This window comes from Struthio camelus, chromosome 6, assembly GCF_040807025.1.
Source record: "Struthio camelus isolate bStrCam1 chromosome 6, bStrCam1.hap1, whole genome shotgun sequence".
In the NCBI taxonomy this organism is placed as follows: Eukaryota; Metazoa; Chordata; class Aves; order Struthioniformes; family Struthionidae; genus Struthio; species Struthio camelus.
In genome coordinates, this window is record NC_090947.1 from 34987081 (window position 1) to 35009425 (window position 22345).

The window sequence follows — 22345 nt, forward strand, 5'->3', positions numbered from 1 at the left end:
GTCTTCTCAGTGTGCCGTTTTGCACCCTTCTGGTTTGCACTGATTCAGTGCGTAACACTAACAAGCAAACGTTTACACCAGCTCCTGAGAGCATATTTCAGTAGCACGTTGTTATGAGACGTTCTTAACCACAGAGTAAATATTCAGTACGCCTGCGTCCTTGTGCGCAGCACTCTCTAAGTCAGCTGTTCAGCGCGCTGCAGTTTACACCTCTGCAGAGCGCTACCAGCGTTTCTGTCGCTCAGTGCAGCTTCACAAACGCTGCCTCAGGTTCACTCGTGTGCCAACACGAAGGCTTGGCCAAGCTAGGAGGGAGTTACGCCCAGATTAGTACTGTTTCCACTGTTAGTGGAGTAGCAAAATATTCAGACAATTTAAAGTTGTGAACAGCTAGACAAGAAATTGTATTGTTCCTTCAGCATTTAGTTTCATTCTTTGCTCCAGGCTGGTAAAGTAACCAGCTTCACCACTTTGCTTCACGGCTAATAAAGGAGGCAGTTGTTAACGCAGCTGAGCAGGCTCTGCACACAGCCTCAGAATAACAGTGCACGTCCACTCCCCCCGTTTACCACAAAAGGAAATAAATAGAGAAAAAACTGCCTTGCCAAACCATTTAAAACAGAAGGGACGGAGAAGGGGCAGCACAGCAGCTGACCTTCTGATTCTCTATGCCCGCCGAATGCTGACAAAGGGTTTACGGCAACAGCTTTTGCAATACTGCTTTGCAAACCAGATGGGTATGTCTCAGGGGTGCAGCACTCGGCGGACAAATACTTCAGGGCACCCAAGGACTGTGGCAGAGCCGATGCGATCTGACTACTCACTGCATGTAGCCAGCGTGAGCTGGACAGGAGACAGAACAACCAGACTGTGGTCAGTTTTCTACTATGGCTTATTATGGCATCAGATTTTCCTAGCAGAGCCGCTGCGTCAATAAACGGAGCAGCTGAAGCCGTGCTTCCTGCCTCGCCTCCTCCAGTCCACATCGCTCAGCAAAACGTTGTCTTCCTTGTGCTTCCCTGCCCACTGCAGACCCCCAGCTTTGAAGATCAGTATTACTGCTGCGCCCTCAAATGCTGTAAAAGAGGGGGCTCTTGATAGTGCTTCTGTGTTTACTGGGCTGGGTGGTGTTTCATAAAAATCATTCTCTTCTTTCTCTATCTATATAGAGAAAAATTAAGATGGGACTGTGAAAGTAAACACATCAGGCCATGTGATGGTCCGGGTACAGCACTGGGAGCCACATCACTTAACCGAGACAGACAGATTCATTCAGGCTATTACAAACAAAGAAAACCTCCACAGTCCCACTTTGGGGAATTAGGACTACCATATGTGAGAGATGGACAACAGCAAAGCTCAGAGCATGCAAGAGATGCATGCGTCCTCCTGCACACAGTTACAGCCCCATAGTGACAAGTTCCAGTGGGGACTGGGGCGGGGAGGCGCCTCATGTCACCTGTCTGGTTTGAACCTACGGCTTGGCAGCAAAAAAGGCTACCAGATGGACTATTCCATAAGGTCCTTCCTATCCTGCTTCTCTATCAGTTTTACTTAAACAGTACTTCCAAGTCAGCGTAATAAAAAAATAAATAAATCAACAAGCACCATCGTCTCCTGCGTCCATGTGAGACCTCTGCATCCTAACCAGCACCATTAATGTTCCCAGGTCCAGCTGAACCTTCTCCAGGGAGCGTCTCAGGGCAGGTCACAGCACCTCAGCCCCTGAGCAATGCAGGTGGTCTGGCTATGAGCCCACAGGTCTGTAAATAAGCACTCCAATAGCTACAAATGCATGAAGAAACCAATTCAGTAAGGGTATTCCTCTATCAAAGCATCCCCTTGCAGCCAGGGGGTTTAGTGACAGTCTAAAAAAGCTAACAGGCCTAAAGGCTTTCAGTTACTGTAAGTGCAGTGGCTGGCTGCCGAGCATCTGGTTTCAGAAAGGCATCAATCAACTCCCTGGAAATAATGCTAGAATTCTTCCTTGGTTAGTCCCTAGGAGAAGGGATGCTTTTGAACACGTAGTTTATAGAGCTGAACAGTTTGTATACAAGGCTCATCAGCAACCTAATTACAGCTCAGCTTTCCCACTGGAAGCAGCCTCAAGCTCCTCAGACAAGATAAATTATATACATGTTCCTTTCATCGACACAAAACCTCTGATATCTCTGGCTCTCCCATAGCTTCAAGACTACCAGAGAAGCTGTGGACTGTCAAGCTATACCCCTTGCCAAAAGTCATGGGAACACCTTCTGTTTTACTAAGCATCTCATTTGTCCCAGCACATCACCAGATGCCCTCCTACAGCCGCCTTTGTGTTCCCAGCGTTTGCTTTGGATCCAGCTTGCAAACTCAAACAGCATGAGACAGAGGAGGTTATGTTTACAAGATCGCTAAAGGTGACCTCCTTCCTTGCCTACATCTGATGTAGATTAAAAATCAGTCCCTGTTTGCTTGCACAATGGCAATGTTGTTGCCCTTGACCCAGACAGCGCCCTCACGAATATACATGCAGGCTTGCTTTGCACTGCCTCTATAAAACCCGAGTTTTGAGCCTCTGCACTACAGTGAAGGCATCCGCGCTCTCTGCTGCTCCGAGCGCAGCTATTCCACGCACGCATCCGCCTCACAAGCAAACGGAGCGAGGTGCATGGCATTTATTCATAATTTATTCATGCGAGCTGGCTCTCGCACACAGCTGGTTTGGTGCCTCCATGGCAATGCAAGAGTCCAAATCAGCTGTAAATCAAAGGCATAGGTCATGGTTTTCTTAAATGGGCGCTATTTCAACGAGTCCATTGCAACTGGCATTGTGATTCCATGTATATGACATTTAGCAAGCGTGCTCACGCTTGAATTGGAGCTCTGAGGGCCAAGGGACTTGAGCCAACTGTATTCATACCACCTCTGCGGTCAGGACTTGAGTGTGAGCCAATTCCCTCTCTTCTGGGGCACTGCATGAGGGCAGAAGGCGAGCATCCATTTCGATCCCCCTTGGACACCAGAAAACCCAGCATAAGATACGAATCCACGGGAAATCCATGTCTGGAAGTTTTATTGCACATGAAATGGTTCAGTTTTTAAAGCAGTTGGTACCAGGCCAGTGTACTAGGCTAGAAAGTCGGCGCATATGTTCCAGCCACTGGCACGCTAGGGTTCGGTGGAGAGAGCTTGGAACAACTGTCCTGGGGAAGGGAAACAACAATTTCCAAATAATGCACGCTATTAAAACATTGCAACTGGAAAATTTAAAAACCAGCAGCTTAAACCAAATGCTTTTGTTTATTAAGGAAGGGATGAAGAAAAAGCTGTAATATATGACGGCGACTAAATCTGAGGTGAAATTTAAAAACATGCCCAAACGTGTACTCTGCCTCGGCCAAACTGGCTGCAGAGGCAATAAGTCACTGGCTGAAGCTCATCACCGGGGACATGCCACGAGTGGGAATTTCCAGGTTGACCTTTAGAGGCAATTCAGCAGAGAGAGATGTTACAAACTTTACTGCCTACATTGTCTTGAAAGAGGGGCCATTCTTGCAAGTACAGTGAGCTCCATTTCTGGTGCTCTCCGTCCATCTTCTCTGCAGCCCGATGACTGGAGAAACGTGGCTGAATGGGATATGCTTATTTCTCGGACGGGCATTAGAAGAGTTGACCCACTTCTCATTGCCAACCTGGAACACCAGAGATGGGAATTCACGCCGTCCCCTTGTTCAGGACACTGTTGCCGACATAACGTGACAGGATATTCAGCTTGCCAGTCACAGCGAATCTTTTGACGACTGTGACCTAGAGCTGAAGTTTGCAGTATGGAGAGTGCTGCACAGTATTTGTATTTCGCAGCAAAATGCACTGCAAGTCTTATCTACCCTACCGACACTTACAAAGCTGATGTTGTCGAGCAGTCTTTACGGTATGTGAAATTATGCCTGTGGGACTCCTTCCACCACAACACCAATAAGGAACTGAGGTGTACCCTGGCCTCATGTCCAAGATGAGAATGAAACCTCAGGGTGATGGGGGGGGGGGTGTATTTCAAGACACCTCTACACCAATAGAAGTCTCATGATGCAGGATAATAGCATGGATTACAACCCTCATCCCCCCCCAATTCATTTGAGTGCGCGTGTTGTCTGTTAAAGCTGGTGTGGCAAGCCAAAACACATTAATTATGTTCTCCAAACATAACGAGATATGTTTTCTTCTGTTCCCATCCTTGCAATGAAACGATCCGAGATGCTTGAAGGATACAGATCAAATTGGGAAAGGAAACGCTCCCTCTGCATTTGATAATCAGGAGTTGGCTGGAAAGTATGTTGTTACAAATAACACAAAGCGCACATAAGGGAGGCTACAGAAACACCCAGGGAGGGTGGAGCACAGAGAAGTGATGCTTCTGGGTGCGGAGAGCAGAAGTCCCCAAACTAGATCGCGCCCTGCCTTGCCAGAGCCACCTCAGAGGGGCTGCGAGGTGCTCGCTCCTGATGCGCACCAAAACGCAGCCCCGTCCGGCTCCGGGCGGCCATGCCCTGCTTTGCCTTGCGCTGTCCCGGCCCGCTGTCACTCGAGCGTTTTTTTGGCAGGACGTCCCTTTGTCCTCGTTTCACCCCCCGCCGCCTCTGCCGGCAGCAGCTGGGAGGCCAGATCCCTGCTCCTCCCGCGGCCGGCAGCGATCGCACCGTGCAAACGAGAGCCGGCGTGGCGCGCGGCTGCGAGGGGCTTGTTCGCGGGAGCACGTGCTGCTCCTCTGCCCAGCCAGCCCAGACCCCGCAGGCACCCGGGCTGGAGCTGGGGCTTAAGCAGACGTCCCGGGTTACGGAGCGCGCGCGTGGAGAGACAGCAGGCGCCGACGTGGGATGGTGGTGCTGCTGCTGAACGCGCAGAGGCTGGGCAGCCCGCTCTGCCTGGAAGCCCATTTTCTTTCAGCGAGCACTTCGTTCGCCTTTTAAGAATCGCACTGGCCATTATTGCCCCGAGAGGGTCGAAATGCAAGTCACGCACCAAAAGCTCCCTCGCTGCTCCTGACAACTCGGAAACATCCTGCCCCTGGGACTCCCCCACCCGCTGCAACCCCGGCAGAGGAAAGCGGCCGCGAGCGAACCTGACTTAGCCGAGGCGCAGAGCCTCCGTCGCTGCAAGGCGGGAAGGGGTGGAAGGCCACATTCGAACAGCAGACTGTCGTGATCCCTTGCGAGCGGAGACGGACACAGGTCTTCACCCTTTCTCCCAAGCCATGCACTGAACTGGCTCTTCCCATCCTTTTTTTTTTTTTTTTTTTTCCCCTTCAGACTTTTTATCTTTCAGACAGCCAGAATAAATAAGTGTTGCCGCCAGTTCCCGGGCTTTTACCACAGCTCTTATGACAGTAAATGTTTTTTCCAAAAGCACCCTACTTTTGGGACCACACAGTCATGCAAAAATACCAGTTCTCTTTTGAAATAAATAGGGATGAGGAGAAAAACTTTGATACCTCCCCCCTCCACGCACACACACACAATCCATTTTCTCCCACCCTTTGCAAGTCTCCAGGACTAGCAGAAAAATAAAATGGATGTAATTAAGATACAAGACAAAAAGCCCTCGTGATTTTTTAAGCCAGTTTTGTAGCTTCTGAGGCACTAGCAGTACAGAGGAGTCAAGGGGAGGGAGGGTCATATTCCATTTTGTTTCCATTAAATCAAGCGACCTATTTTTGTGCCACTGCCCTAAGGCTCACATCCAGGCGTTGCTTGGGTTAGGCCCTTCGAAATTCTGTATGTTTGCTTTTGTCATTTTTGGTTACTTGAATGACTAGTTTGAAAAAGCCACAACAAAACACAGCAAAAAAGGGGAACTTAAGTGATTAAGAGAAGTTAAGTGATGGCAAGTAGCTAACAGACTCCTCCTTCCCATGCCTTTAAGCATAGTCTGCCAGTCCCTGAACGGTGCTGCTACCCAGAGAGACCCAAAACAGCAGCCACATGTTGTTTTGCATTCTCTAGGGATGAACATACCAAAAATATCTGCTTATAAAAGAGAGAGCACTCAAAACCTACCGATGTGGGGCACTGCTCAAGCACTGTTTTGGTATCTCACTGGCCCATTTTTCAGTGTAGCCGATGTCTACACTGGAGCCCAATCCTTGGTCTGCGGCGCAGCAGTACATACTCCTCTGAGGCTCCGGGAACTGCGGGGTTTGAGTGGGAGGAAGAAGGGCAGCGGAAGAAGCTTTGAAGACTTGGAAAACTCAGACCTTTCCGTTTGGAAAAGGGCTACGGTTAGAAACAGTGCCTGCTCAGGCAAATAAATCATCTCGTTTCCCACTAGTCTCTTTCCATGACTCAAACAAGCCACGAGCTTCAGCTTGCCTTGCAGCGGTGCACAGAAACGCGCCACGCGGCGCAGCTCCGTCAGCACGTGGTTTGTCTCAGCTCAACGGCGGGCCGGCGCTGCCGGACCCTTCGGCACTGACAGAGAGTTAGGGAGAGCACGGGGAATTTGAAAAAGTGGGCCTGGCGTTAGCATTCATTCCTCTGATCGCGCGGGTCTGGCACTGAAAAGGAGGAAGGCAGGCTGGAAGGAGCATCGCAGCCGACTCCTGAGGAGTTGAAGAGCCTGACAACTTCTTTGTTAAAAGAAGGTTACTATATAAACAAAAAAAAAGACAAACGTCAAAGGTCCAAGTTTTCTGTGTAAACTGAAACATATCCACAGACTGTCTCCGTTTACACGAGAGGGGAACTTGCCCAAATTCATTTATCCACAAAACAATACCGAAACAACGAAACACTAAAGGGTTAGTAATAAGTAAACGCCACTTTTATACACGTTAATTACACTGGAGTCCATAGATCTGTGCATCTTGCCATTGCATTGATTTCAGTGGATTGCTGTACCACAAAGCATATGGGTTTGGCCAAGAACAGATGAGGTTTTAAATAAACCTTTATTTCGATTCCAATATTAGTTGAGTTCACCAATTCTATCATGGAAAATAAATTACACCAGAGATGCAGACTAATGAAGCTGAAGGTGATCCCGGCTCGAGCTGTGAACTCAGCCTTGGGTACCCCAAGCCACGTCACTAATCACACATTAGTGTCAGGGTCCCACAAGTTGCAGCAGTGCAATTTCAAAAACAACCCCAAACCTACCTCCCCCCCCCACCCCCAGTTTCTCAGTCACTTGGGAGCTTTTAGGTTACACGAAAACTATGCAGGAAAAAAACCAGCTTTAGAAAGTGCTGTCTCACGAAGGCAGCTGAAACTTATCTCGGGGCAGAATGGATTTCCTGCCACAGGACTAGCCAGCCTTTTCTCATTTTCGGTCTCCCTGCTGTAGAAGTGGAGCTGAAATGTAATCATGAGATAGGGCTGATGATACATCAGAAAGCCAAAATGGGCAGCTAGGAGTCATTTCCTGAAGCGGATCTAAAGCTGCATTTCTTAAAATAAAGCCTTCTTCTTTTTTTTTTTTTTTTATTTTAAACAAGTTCAACACTCCACAAATCTCTCGACTTCTGCTTACATTAGTGTCTCAGCCGAGCCGTCTACACGTGGCCTTTTGGACAGAGGCGCAGAGCTGGGAATTAGAGCTTGCAGGTCCTACTGCCGACTCGGCTACTGATGCGCCGAGTGCCACCGGGCGGCTGCCGCTGCCAGAGCCTCCCGGACAGCGAGCGCTTGATCCCAGGGGAAGGCCGTTGGGAGGGGTGCCCCGCTCCCCTTCTTTAGGTGTGGGCCTAAACGGCACCGAACAGACCCTGGGCACGCGCGCACCCTGAGCGCCGTGGCTTCACCACCACCACCACCTGGAAGAGCCCCAAGCGCCTTACACGGGAGGCGCTGCGGAAACTGCTAATAATTTATCCTCTTCCGTAAGGCAGACAGGAAGGCGGGGGGAGCCCTCTGTGCCCTCCCTTCCCTCCTCCTCACCCCCCACCACGCCTGCCCCTTCCGCGCCCACCGCCGAACCCTCTGCGGCAGGTTTGCAGGAGGTCTGCCCCCCGCCGGAGCCGCGGCCGCGCTCCCCGCCGCCGCTCACCCCATCCCGCCGCCTCCCCAGCTCCGCGTTTCAAAACCGGAGCGGGGAAACGGCCGAGGAGACGGGCCTGCCGCCGCGGTCCCGCTCGGCACCGGCCCCCTCCGGCCAGGCGCTACCCTGCCTTCACCCGAGACTTGCCGCAAGAGGGTGACGGCTAGGCAGAAATTTTGGGAAACGCACATAGGCCACGGGCAGAGGCATCCAACCAGCAGCCCGTCACGCTGCCGGCGCCCGCAGCTGCCCCCGGGACAGGCCCAGTTGCAACTCTGAAGTCCAAAAGGCGCTGGTTACTGAGGCGCCCGTCTCGGCGCGGAGGGGAGGTCAGAGGGCCCACGGGGAAGGAGCGCTGGGCGGACGGCACGGCTACCTGCCACTCCAGCGCTCGCACCGTTATTGCCAAACGCTGACAAAAGCCAACTCTCCAGCCCCGCAGGAGCGCTAAGGACTTTCATCTGCCGACACCTAACGAACTCGGCCCGCTCTTACAGCGCACCAAATCCCTCCTCTTTTTTTTTGTTCCTTCGCCCCAAAAGGTCTGACAAAGAAAACAGCTGGGCCAAACGCGGCTTTCACGTGGCTCTGCCAACCCTGCCAAATACCGCCAAACACCCATGGGGCCACAACCAGGAGCTTCTCCCCCACTTACCTACTTCTTGGTCCTATCTCTTTGCCCAGGTCTGCTTACACTAACTACCCGTTTAGCCTTGAGCTCTTGCCATGATGAAGGCCCTGGAAGACTCAGAAACATGAGGAGCTGGGGACGTATGGTGAACACTCGGTTAGACGCGACACAGGCAAAAGGGCTTGCAGAAAAACGAGAGCGCCGTAACCCTCTCCCTGATGTGTGGGAGAAGGAAGGATGAGTCGCTTCTCCCGGTCCGGCGTTGGCGCGGACGCGAACCGGCGAGGCCTGGCACCAGCAGACGCCGGCGCCGCGCGCATGCAGCCAGGCAGGCCAGCAGCGATGGAGCTCACTCAGGCATGCGCCAAAAAAATAGACTGGTTCTCAGAATAAAACTTGGCTCCGAAACAAAGACCCAGGATCCCCAATCCCTGAACTCCAGGGCCAAACTCTATGGTTCAGGCCTGTCCTTAAAATGAAAAGCAGGATAATTCCCACCTACCAAAGCACGTATGGTCTTAATGTCCTTTCAGCTGGACCTCATTAAGAGGAGCGGTCTCCAGAGCAGAGAGACATTCTTTCTCTGCAAAATCCTGTGCCGCAGGAGCTTGCCTAGTTTCGTGTTGGGATGCAAGCACATAATCTGGCACAAGTTCACCAAAGGTTCGTGAGTCCTGGACTGGATTTTTCCCTTCCCGAAGATGTTGGAAGCAGTCACAATTTCATTCGAAATGAAAAGAAAAAAGAAAAAAAAAACAATCTCACAGCTTATGCTGCACTTCGCTTTCAGTTCTCATGTTTGACTTTTAAACCAAAGCAAGCAAAATTTAGGGGCTGCCAGTGCACACTAACACGAAACGAAGAGACCCAGAATTTCTCTCACCTGCTTGTCTGAGGCCTTCGTTTGCCTCTAAACCCAAAAGACAGCGTTCATTTCCAAATGTTTCTTCCTGTTAATTACTATAATCAGAAGGAACAAACGCAAATGCCAAACTGAGCGGGAAGCTTGCCATAAACCCAGAATATTTAAATGAGAACATTTTAAGATCGTCTTCCATCTTTGGGGAGCAAGTACCTGAGGCATCTTGTTTTCAGAGTTCGGCTTCTCTTTCTTTTGGCGCTTTCCACCGGGTCTCAGAAGGTAGGACGTGACCAGCTCTGCGAGGGGATGGCTGCAGCAGCTCCTGCGGCTCTGCGGACGTGCGTCCGCACCGAGCTGTGTCCCGGCGGGACACGCGCTGTGCCACTTTAAGAACAGAGACCCACAGACCGGACCTCTGGCTCCCCGTAAAGATGTGAAGACGTCACTTCTTTATTCTTGAATTCTGCCGTGGTGTTTAATGCCTCATTAGCATGCGCTAATGGTTGCAAAAGGTCTGCTCAAGGACAAGCAGAAACACCAGTGAAAAGAGGCAGAGACAGCCGCGCGCTGTGTGGCCAGGCTTTTCCAGGGACTCGCTGCCAGATTCTGGGAGGGCTGCAAGAGACCTTGACAGCAACGAGGGCCTCGGTAGGGTGAAAGAAGGGGTAAAAAAAAATATGATGGTATTTCCCTTTCGTGCAGGGAATGGAAACTCTGGCAAAGCAGCACTCAATCCACTCGGGGCGGGGGGGAAAAAAAAAAAGACCAAATCAATTACTGTTTCAGCGTGAGCAACAAAAACAAAACCTTGGCGTGAGCAAGGCATGGCAGGGCATGATGTACCCGCTGCCTAAAAACCCCAAGGAGTAGCAAGAATAAAAACAGCCCTGAACAGACTGAAGAACAGAAACACCATTCCTGCGAGAAACCCATGCAAAGATGAGTAACATTTTGACACACCGTGACGTGACGCGACGGTAAGGCCGAGCGGTGTGATACCTAGGCATGTATTTGTTGATGCTGAAAGAAACCCGAAGGACCGCATGCATTAACCAAACGAACGGCATAACATCGAAGGAAGGCCAGCACCAAGGCTTTCACTCCCCTTGAAAAGAAGCTGCTGCAGCAAACGCAGTGACCACCCAGCGCTGATAAGATAACCGCACCCAGCGCTGATAAGATACCAGCCCGGCTTGTTGGCTCGTAGATGCACAAAAAAGCCCTGGGGAGAAAGGATGGAGGCAGCAGCCTCCTTGCGTGGGGGGACGGGGACACTGAGGTGGATGGAGGGATGGAGGCTAGTGGAGAGCGTCCTTCCAGCGCACGCGCGCAGGGAGCGACGCCGGCTGCCCGTGCTCGCTGGCAGCGGGTCAACGCGGCCGCTGGACCCGCTGCGGTTTCTCGTGGGCTTCGCGCCGTGTGAAGAGCAAAGAGTTCCTCAAAGGCATTCGCCACGGCAAGCCGAGAGGTTTGTGCAAGGGCGTTGCTCTCGGCGCCGAGGCGGCTCGAGCCACTTCCCCCGAGCGGGGCTGACCTCTAAGGACGGCGCCGCGGGGAGCAACGTCCTGGTGCCAGGTTCCTTGCCCGCATCTGGAATCATTTCCCCAAAGCTCCACTTTGGCAATGAGGTTCTGCCTCCCCAAAACGTGCTAACGGCGCGCCAGCGCGGGCAGCGACCGCTGCCAGCTCTTGCCCCGGCAGCAGCTGCATTTGGGCGACAGAGCGCACGAAGCCTCCGAGGGCGGATGGGCTGCCCTCTCTAATGCCGCTGCCTTGCGGGACTTTAAAGAGGAACGCAGGAATAGCAACATCTTGCATCAGGAAAAAAAAAAATCTGCTTTATGCAGAAAAGCAGCGGTGCTTTTCCTGATTTGGGGCTCGGTTGAGCCCAGGCAGTCGAATCGTATTAGCTGCACGGCTAAGCAGGACCTGCAAGGGATCCTTGTGCGACGTTAGCCTGAGCAGCACTAAGGTGAATTCGGTTTACTGCCGTTCCAATTAATCCTCATTACATCCTCAAGACCCGCCTGCCCCAGCTGACCCCAACCCTACATTTCTTTATGCTAAACCACAGGACAAAAGTAAATGGGGCTGACCTCAACCTTACATTTCTTTATAGTAAGCCACATGACAGGAGTAAATGGAGCTGACCTAAACCTTACCCTTCTTTATGTTAATCCATGTGAGGAGAGTAAATCCAACAAGCCCAGCTTAACACTTTAACGCAGAAAAAGGAAGACAACAGGGGAGGCCCCACATTTGGGTTTCTTATTAAATTTTTGCAGAGTCTTTATGAATCCCCACTGGAGCCAAAACATTTCATTAGTCGAGGCAGGATATACAGCTTGAGCTCCCAGAGAAGCGATACCTACCCAGCAGGGCACTGAGGGCCTCCTCCAAAACCCCTCTTAACCAAGGCAGGGGCGCTTCGGCCTCAGCCCGTAGCTGCTGCGGTGACGTTTATGAGCTAGGATCAGAAGGGAACACAACCAGTCATAGTTTTATTTTTTTCCCTCTTCCTCATTCAGTGGGATATTTTTTGATCTGCTGCTTCTCAGGTGTACAGACTTCTCCAGGTAAGGGCTTTTGCTTGCAATAAAAGCCAAGGCAGAAGGGAAATGCAGCAAGGAAAAAAAGGTTTCTAGGAAGCTCCAAGAAAACTTGCAGCCTGAGTGACTCTTGAGCCTCTTCATGGGTCCACATCTTAAAAGACAGACGATACTGCCGTCCCGCCTCCTTGTTACTTATTCTGCCCGTGACATCCCTCTGGACCAGCCAGAGGCTCTGCAGGGAGAAGGTCTGAAGATGTGTGAAAGCAGGTTTGCTGATCGATAAGGAGGAGCTACGGGCACCCAGCACCCCACACAGCATAACATATGTGTATGTGTGTGTGTATATATTGCGTGTGTATATATTTTTATATATATATTTTTTTTCTAGCCCAACCTCATCCAGCTTGCAGCCCCAAATTCTACTCTTTGCCTCTTTGCCCGGAGTAGTGAGGATGCAGAGAGAGAGGGAAGAGAGATACGCACAGTCTTATAAGTCTCCCTGAATAGCTAAAAAGACAGTCTTTAGTCCAGTGCATTTTATTGGGTTCAGCTGGCCCCAGACTGCCCTCCAGTCCCCGGCAGCCCCTGCTGTCTGGCGTCCAGCAGCTCCTGATCTGCTGCTAATGAGTTGGACTGTGACCTCTAATGAAGCAACCGGTGCCAGCCGATTGCGCAGTGGTGTCCCAAGCTGAGAGGACTGGGACACGACTTTGGTCACCAAATAAGCCCCCAGACTCTCTTAGTAGTTGTGTCCCCTGTCCTCCTCCAGCTAGTTATCCCTGCAGAGTCGTACGCTGAGCTACAGGAAAGCGTCAGAGCAGCCAAGTGCCCTTTTCCCTCCGCAGCTGCATGAATCATTGTTACAACAGCCCCTGCACAAACACTTAGCAATAACCAAAGAATTATTTTTAACTTCCATGGCTTATATGGTCCTTTCGCCTCTCCCGTTCATTTCCAGCTTCCCTACGCAGCAACCTCATCAGCGTCCAGAGTCCATCCTTTCATACAAACTAAAAAAAAAAAAAAAACCCAAAGAAACCAAAGATAACAAGACTCGACATGACAGGAAAAAAAAAAAAAAAACACTGCCAATGTGGTTTAGGCTCCATTCCTCCGTTCCCTATATGAATGCCTCTTTCTTCCACAGGCCGCAGTGTTCCCTTCTGATATGTGCTAAATTTGCTTTACACTGAATCATTCTTTGGAACCGCTGCAAAGGATCCGAGTCAGCAGACACAAACAAGTCCCCTTCCCCTCCCCTAAACCACACGCAGCCCATCACCCATACCTCAGAGATCATCAGATCAAATACCACCAATTTCTTTCTTAATCAAACACAGCAGCTTCTGGGAAAGGCTTACATGCTGGGAATGAGGACAATTAAGACAAAAACAGTATTTAAACTAGGATCACCTTTATCCTTGCATCTGAGCCTTCCCTGGCACGCTAGCATCCTGATCTGATACTAGGCACTACCACAGGGCAGATGAATCATGACTACAAAAGTAAGTGTGGAAAAAGGTCCGTTTCCCATAAGAATTGCCCAAGCCCACAGTAATTGGTGCACTGGTAACAGGCCTCGCTCCGAGTCACAGGGTGGAGATATCAGCTGTACCATCAAATGTAGGCGTTCCTCTTAAAACGTTAGGATAACACGTTTGCAACTCTATTGCATAATCAGAAATTGCAGCACTAGCACTGGAAAGCATCATCCCATGACACCCACTGCAAAGACAGTTACTAGGTATCTGTATGTTGCCTAGGACCGGGAATTGCAAAAGCAAATTGCAAAAACAGGACTGAGATTCCTAATTTGTGGTTGAGTTCAAAAAAAAAAAAAAAAAGAGATCTATGTCACTGGGCATCAGTATCAGCTAAAAACTTACAGTTCTTCCCCATTTAATAAAAGGGGAAAAGGGAAGCGCTCAGAAATAGTAGCAAGTTTTGAAGGACTTGCGCATCCTCAGCAGTTTGTGAAGCGGTCTTTCTGCAGGGCAGCTTGAGCTGCATTGCGCGTTGGCTAGTCTAAGCGTACAGAGCCTCTGTGACATAAGCCATGGATTTCCAATAAGCTGTGAATTCCTAAATCTCATTTCACAAGTGATTTTGGCACTTGCACTTATCTGCAAATTTTAACATCTGACACTTTATTGTTGACGCTAGTTTTTTGTATCACAGGAAATACCGTACAGACAAGCAAGGCAGGACTCCCATGTATCATGATTCCTCTCTGCTTTAGCCAGCCAGCTACAATCTTTAGTTACCTTAACCAGAGAGAAGTTGAAGAGTTTAATTTGCAAAGTGTTTATAAATCTGATTTGTTGTCCGATTAAAAAAAAAGGGCAAGAGAAACTACAAAAGACCTGATCCCACCAAGCTGCACTGAAATCAGCAATCATCTGCTTTGTTGCTCATTAAGCACAGACTGTCAGGATAAGATTTTTAAAGGAGAGGAAACAGTTCAGAACATGGTACTTGTTCTTTATGTACACCATGATAGCGCTCAGAGGTTGCAATCTTGCTTTGCAGTCAAAACAAAGAAACAGTCCTGGGCTGAAGAACTCACAAATTATACCCACATGCGCAGCCAGGCTAACAGCAACGATGATTAACAGAAGCTTCACTAGACCGACCAAAACACAGAAGATGCCGCACTTCCAAAAAAAAAAAAAAAACCCACAGCAAAAAAACACCCCTCCCCCCCAAAAACTAATGAAGCTTGGCCTCCAGCAGATCAGCCTCTCTCTTCATTAGAGGCAAATGTGTGTGTGATGCTCTCACCAGGGCCTCTTTCTCTCTAGCTACCTAGTTTTATGCGACCTTTAGGAATGCAATTAGCACTGAGATGTTTCCTGCTTTGTCAAATACACTGGAAGCCAGTCAAGCGGTTCAGAAGTTACTGGGACACAGCAACCTGCAAATGACATCAGTCTTGCAGGCTCAAAGCAGGAGGAATTTTTCCCTCTCTAAGAGCCATTCACATTTTACAGAGCAAAAGCCAGAGTAATGTGCTGAAGCTCCCAACACGGAGTGCAACTATGCGCAGTATTCAAAAACTTTTCTGTCTTCCCATGCAGCGACAGCAGCCAGTCTGAATCCATGCGGGCAATCCGATGCTCTTTCTGGAGAAAAACTCTGAGTAAAGCATTCAAGAGTTTGGAAAGTGACTTCCTGTTTTGCCAAAACGCATATTGCAATGTATTACCCATTCATTCCTCAAAGGAAAAATAGGCACAAACCTGTCTCTTTTGGAGCGGCTAGGGGACAGAGCACTTAAGCAAGCTGTTCTGTATGTCCCTTCCAAAAGACATTGAACTATGGGTTGAAATAGCTATTCTGGAGCTATTACTGGATTTAGGGAGCAAAAAAACAAACGCCGCTGATTTATTAGTAGCTGGATGCCGCTTTAATCAACATTTACAAGGTATTATAAATGACTTTTTTTCCCATCCCTTTCTCACAGATGCAGAATGCACATTAAATCTCACATTAACAAAGCAAATAACGGATGCAGGCCTACAGCCATCCCTACAAGAGAGCTGAAATTCTCTGGGTCCACTTCTGACCCGGAATAATAAAATTCTTGCCTCTAAGCTCCCACTTAAAATCTGCTTCTCTACTTCGTGTGGGCCACGAAAGACAAAAAAACCTTAGGCAGCAACGCCTGCAGTCATCTCTTCTCTGAAACACTGACAAAATGAGGTGCCAGTATTTAGAAACGAAGCTGGGAATGAAAACTTCCTTGCTGGCCAAAGGACTGAGTACCAACAGACAAGAAGTTCAAAGTTTATTTCAGACTACAAAAACCCTCTGTGATTTTGGCTGTTTGCTTTATTGGGAGTTATCATATTAACAGCATTAGCACTGAGAAGCAGAGGCGCACTCAACCCATCAAAGTGCCTCAGAGTCTAAGACTATATAAAATAGATTTATTCTGAGGCATTTATTCTGATCTATATAATAGATTTATTCTGAGGCAACAAATGTTTTTGTAAACCAGAGCATCAGCTGCTCGCTTCGGTGATTTGAAGCTTGCCAATAGCACTGTATCCTAGCCCTGGGAAAAGCAGGATTTGTTCCTCTAGTGTCCCAAGCCAGCATTCATGCTCCTGTCTGAGACGGCTGATGAGGGAACTACAACCCAACCAACTGCCTTTAAGCTGGAGCCTCAGGAGGAAAGAAAAACAAACAAACAAAACCAGTCAAGTTTAGCAAAGCAGGTCTGGATTTACAGTTGCAATAAATCAAAGAAGCTGCAGCCATTGGCAAGAACTTGGGAATATGTAATGTCTGAGAACAACTTGCCTCCGAGCTCTATGTTGTGCTAGTGACTCAACGGGGACAAGCTTCGTTCCGGCTCCAAGGAAGAAACGCCAAGGATGGTTCTTTGGAACGAGGGGCTCAAAGTGCCTCTGAGATGAGGCATGCAAAAGGCTTGACCACGTACGTGAAAAGTCATTTGCGTGCGTGTGTGGCTTTCCACTTCTCAGCTTGGAGAATAAGGTTTTCTTCCCTCCATCGCTCCCTACAGCTCTGGTCAGTTTGGACTGGTTACTCTCTCATCTGCTCTGTCCGGGATGTGCACTAAATGGTTCATAGTGTTGTCTTGTTCAGCTGCGCGGGCAGATGTAAAGGCACTTAAGAGGGGACACATACCCAGTGTGCTTAAATTCAGGCTGGGTTCTTTGGGGCTGAAAATGTTGTTTGAAATGTGGTCACTGGGAATTCACTGAGAGGCCTGAAGCATCTTCTAGATTCGCAGAGCATAAATAAAATCCTTGACAACCCTGACGAGTTTCCTCTTACTGACCTACACCAAGCAATTCCAGAACGAGAGAAAAGCGGTCTGCCAGCAAAATAACGGTTCCTTCCCAGCTGCTCTTTCAGTTCTGCATTTGGCAAAACCTAGCTGAGTCTCTCCTCACCATGGGATTGAGTCTACAAGAGCTGCACTCGCTTGGGTGTGTGTCAGGAAGACAGAGCATTTCAGAGACAGAAGTTGCGCAAAGAGGATCACAGAAGGGGCATATGGGAAGTCCTTTCTTCCCGTTGCATGAACAAAAGTAGCAAATGGAAAAGCTACCCCATGCAATGGCCCCAGAGGAGCTCCTGAACACAACATGCGATTCAAACTCCACTGCCTCTGAAGTATCTATACATGCTGGTAGACTGAGAAACCCAGGGCCTAGTTAAATGCACAGTCTTCTTTGACAAGGCACCGTTTTGTAGGGAGGAGAGAACATACTTTTACCGGAAGAAAACAGAAGGGCTTGTATAAGAGATTGCCGTTTGTTGTGGCAGTGCAGGGCCCTCCGTGCTTGGACCTCTTTGCGTGCAGCATGACATAGCCCCGCTCACAAAAATCAGGCCCTCAGACGCACTCTGTGGGCTGGAGAAGCACCAAAGCCTTGCAGACTGAACAAAACGGGCTTAAAATGTTACGTCACTGGCACAGTGCTTGCTACAGCTCAGATTTAGCATTGAACTTGCTGGAGTTTAAAAAACAACAACAACAACAAAAGAAATATCAGGAAGCAGAGTGAGAATAACACCACCCCATGCAGACCTGCCAGACTTCATCCTACCCTGAAGAAAAGACGGGGCTCAGCCTACTCTTGCAGGCTACAAAAAGGACTTTTAAATGACTTTAAAACTCTGTCCAATCCCAAACTAGCTATTCTAGTCTTCCCACAATCAGAAGTCCTCCACAGGGAAAGAAGCAAGCAGGTACAACAGCAGCTACAAAACTTATTTTCCTGTGGATCGGCAGAAATCTGGCTCTTTTGATGGGAAACTCGAGTGAAAGCTGCGTCCTTCTCTTGTGGTACCAACCGCCACACCAGTAGCTTCCAACCTCTGTTTAGCATCACTGCCTGGTTTGCTAACAAAAGGAGCCAACACAACTGTTTGGTGGAATGATGCTATGAAAACAATATAGTCGGATAGAGAATTCCCAGGCAATACCGCTCTCAATTACATCCACAGCTGGCTTTATTTTCCCCCCAGGTACCTTAAAATAGCTTTTTTCCTGCTTACGAACCCCTCTTTCCGTTCCTGCATCTTTAGAGACAGCTACTAGTCCTCCAGGTCTTGGAGAGCCATCGCGGGAGCTGATATATGGCCTTCTCACTGCTTTGCAGCGGGGAGCCCCAGGACTCTGTTTCCAATTGCTGCCAAAAGTTTGTGTGGGGATGCCTGCCTCACTCGCAGACAGCACAAAAACACTACTAGCCACTCTTGAGGAAAATGAGCAAAAAGGTCTTCTACTCGACTAATAGTCTCAAACAGCCAGAAATTTACAACCAAAACTTGGCCCACCACTTATCACCCAACTCCAAAAACTGCAGAACAAAATGAATAGGGGAAAAAAAACCTCCACTTCCCCAGAGAACAAGTGAAAAATAGCTATTTTCCAAGCTTATCCTAACAGCAAGAGAGCTTCCACAAAAACTGTACGGGATCTTGGAAATTTCATCCGAGATTTTCAGTTTATGAAGTATTTCATTTGCTTGAAAACAGGCAAATTTTAAAGAATAACATTTTCCCCAGCTCCAACTGAAGGAATTATGCCCAAGGGCTAATCCAGGCCATACGTGCAAGGTAAATGATGTGACCTCAGACTGTCGAGGAAGTAAAGCTGTATTAGTAAACATGACTAAATATTCTTTACCTTAGCCTAAGCAAAACTGACCAGCAACATCTCTACCAGTGGGAAGAAAAATCTATATATGAGAGATCTTCAGGACGCTTCAGCACAAATTTTCTCTACTAAGCGACAGATGAACACCCCCTTTCCTTTCACTTGCGTTGTACCAGTGGATTACTTCAAGCACTTAACCTAATAAAGATTGTTTCTATCTACGCAGGGATGGATGGTACACGTAGAACAAATCCAACCAAACAAGTCACCAAAAAGCTTCAGCAAATTCAAGCTTGTGGTGGCTTCCTCTTTCTTAAGGATAGACTTCAGCACAGAAGAAACGAGCATGGTTATCCATACTGAGTTCAAAATAATCACACCAGAGTTAAGACTTCTCATTCTGCTCATCTCCTTGCATCTTGGGCAACAGACAAGCTTGGAAGGACAGATCCTTTTATCCTGTTGTTGGAAACCCAGTTCTGATAGGGATAAAACACTTTTTGCTTATTAGTTCCTCTTAAAACCTCCCTCTCTTCTTTCTCCCAGGAGGAAAAAAAAAGAGGGGAACAAAAAAAAGGGCTGCCCCTTGAAAGCAGCCCCTCGTTGCACCTCACAAAGGGCACATACCAGGGCCACGAGTGCTCCCCACCCACGCCAGCAAAGGGTTTCGCAAACTTGAGGCGGTTTCTCAGTATGAGCAAAGAGAAGCGCGGAAAGGGGCAAAGGCTGCCTACCTGAGCAGAGGACACCCTTGTACCGGGCACACGAGAAGTCATCGCACTCGCAGAAGGACCCATAGATGTTTCCGAACTCGCTCTCGTAGCAGACGCACTGGTTGCAGCTGCACTCCCCTCTCCCGCTGCAGATGGGTTTGCCTTCCGCCTCCCGGCACATGTTGTGGTACATGTTCCCGTTGGCACCCTCCTCGCATTCGCACTTGGCGCCCAGGTAGCCCGGATCGCACTCGCACAGCCCGCAGGCGTAGGTCCCGTTTCCGCTGCACTTGCTGCTCTCCTGCTCGGCGCGGCCAGTGCACCCACAAATGCAGTTGTAAGTCACTACGACCTCCAGTGTGTCCCGAAACCCAGCAGGCTTGATAGTGAACATGTGGGAGGTGTCCTCGGCAGGACAGCTTCGGGCTTCCACTGACACCTCAAAGGAAACCTGAGGAGGAAAGTTGAGGCAAAGAGAAACGAACACGTCACTCAGGTTGCCTCGCTGGGGTTCAAGGAACAGCAGAGCCTTGCAGAGAAGGCCATCGAGAGGAGGATGCACCTGACTGTCCTGAGCTCTGCCACTTATCTGCAGCGGCAACACACCTCCTTGCTTTTCCTCCAGCGGATGGCTGGTGAATCCTGATGGTTTACGGTTATTGTCTCAGCCGCTGCCATGACACAATCATGCATAAGAGATGAAAGCCCACAGGAGCTTTGGGGGTTTGAAGTTCAAACCTTTCTCTCCATCCCAGAAAATACCACCTGAAAGCCCAGCAGAGGTTCTTCTAGGCTGTTCACCTGCACTAGAGCATCTCATCAGGCAAGGCTGACCTCGCCTCTCAGGGCCACTGCCCTCACACGAGACAGCACATGGGCAACCGAGGGCCTACAGAGCTAGTCCTCAGTGGGGCCATGGGCTCAGCAGCAGCAAATGAGCAAGGCTGGTAAGTGAAAGAAGGAGGAAATGGCAAATGTACTGATGAAAAACCATGCAGTGACTTTGCTGAGCAGTGCCACCCTGAGTATGCCAAGTTTCATTCCCAGGTGTGGAAAAAATACCCAAAACAATTTGGGGCCTAACAAAGATATCTGCAGTTCAATATACTGAAAACTACCCATCGCATGAGGTTTAGGCATCCTTAAATCCGTTCCTGTCCCCTTATAGTTTAACAACAGAAACCAGAACACCACATGACCCAAATGGAAAGAGCACAGGAACAAGCCAGATGTTTCATCTCAGCAAACTACATAACAGATACAGAGGGGAGGGAGGGAAAAAAAAAAAGAAAAAAAAAAGCCATAAACAGGAAAATGTTAAGGAAGAACAGCCAGCCATCTGGGTTTTTTGCTTTCTGTTAAGTAAGTGTAGTCACAAGAGTCCACTTCAGTCTGAGGGGAAGGTTTTCGCTAGATCAGATGGGCTCTGCATTATCCACCAAAGAGGCTCTTTTGTCCCCTGGACACCTCTGACCTCCCCTTCAATTCCTCCCTGCAAACTGCCTACTGGACCTTTCCAGTTCCTTTTGAGGGGGTATTGATAAAATGCTGACACTTCTCTTTTCTGTTGGCTTTACTTCCTCTTCTGCCTTTCCCTCCTGCAACTTTCTCTTCCTTCTTTTCCACCTCTTTTCTGCTTACCCTGGAGACGCCATCCTGTCCCACTCTGATTTCCTTGGGGTCACTTTTATCCTGCCCCTTAGCCTCTCGCTTCCTCCTCTCATTTCTCACCTCTTCTCCAAGTATAAGCATGTTTTAGTCCCTTCTGTCAGCTCCACTGCTCCTTCTTTGCTCTCAAAGCTTCATGAGTTTGTCATTTCCAGCTATTGCCTAAAAAGTCATTCTTAACTTCTTTAACCCTCCTTAGGAACCTCACACCAAAACTCCTCCTGGTTAAGTCTTTTCAGCAAACACCTGCAGCAAAAAGCCTTAGTCTGTCACCTGTCAACCATGGCCTTTGTAAAACTGGCTTGCACTGGCTTCCAAAACTGTGCCTTCTCCTGGACCGGCTCCCCCCTCGCTGACAGGTGTCCTTCAATGGCCAGTCCCTCTTCCAGCTTTCAGAGGACTCACAGTGGTCTGTGTCCCTTTTCTCCTTCCCCCATATGCCTCGCCACTGGCACCCTCGCCTGTGGCTTCCTTCATGCCCAAATCCCAGCTCATTTACTGCATCCATATGTGAGATTCACTAACCTACACCCTTTACTTTAGTCTTCCGTTCCTCCCCCAGCAAACTAAAAATTCCCACAGAGAATGTTTGGTTGACACTTTTCTGAAAAATCCTAATTTCCTCTCTTTTCCAATAGAAACGGATGCAGGGATGGAGCTCCAGACCTGAAACTGTAGGCTTCTATGACTTGATCTCTGTCCAAAATCAGCCGAAGAAGACACAGAGCTGTGTTGCTTCACTTTGTGTTTTACTGGAGGCTGTGTACCCTGTACTAATTATAAAATGCCTCGGCTTCCCGTTAAGATGTTTGAACAACATGCTGCAATGTTACTTGCAACGAAGCTTTTTAAAATCAAAACTGATGCTAACAAATTTCACCTGTTGATCTCCCACAGCGCAAAAATCCTCAACCGCTAACCAAGATGTTTATTCTTTTGTGGATGGTTTATTTTAAAAGACACCACAAGCATTCCAGAGAAGTTTTACAACTTCTTACAGTCACCAGCCATTAGCAGCAATTTTCTCCATCACGGATCACTGGTTTCTGAAGCGGGAAGGAGCTGCAGGAACTGGAGCACCCTGTCTATTCTAATGAGAGAATCGGGGCAAATATCTAGCAAGTAGTCAGGATTTCATGGCATCAAGAACAAAAATTTTTGTTGAAACCAAGCACAATCACAGGTCAAATGAATGGAACATAATGACTTCCTGTGCCTAAAAGATCAAGAAATCCGAAGGTTTCATGGGAAACCTGATCTGCA

General features: G+C 48.9%; 1 protein-coding gene across 2 annotated transcripts in view; it reads right to left on the minus strand.

Annotated features, from left to right (window-relative positions):
• Positions 1 to 22345, minus strand: part of ITGB5 (integrin subunit beta 5) — an 80095-nt gene that overhangs the window by 9659 nt on the left and 48091 nt on the right. For both annotated transcript variants that reach the window (XR_011141965.1, XM_068949104.1), the window contains exon 10: positions 19436 to 19865. Coding sequence is in view for 1 of the 2 variants with exons in the window: in XM_068949104.1 (XP_068805205.1) it covers positions 19436 to 19865 (430 nt within the window). In the remaining variant the exon portion in view is untranslated. The remainder of the gene's footprint in view (positions 1 to 19435; positions 19866 to 22345) is intronic.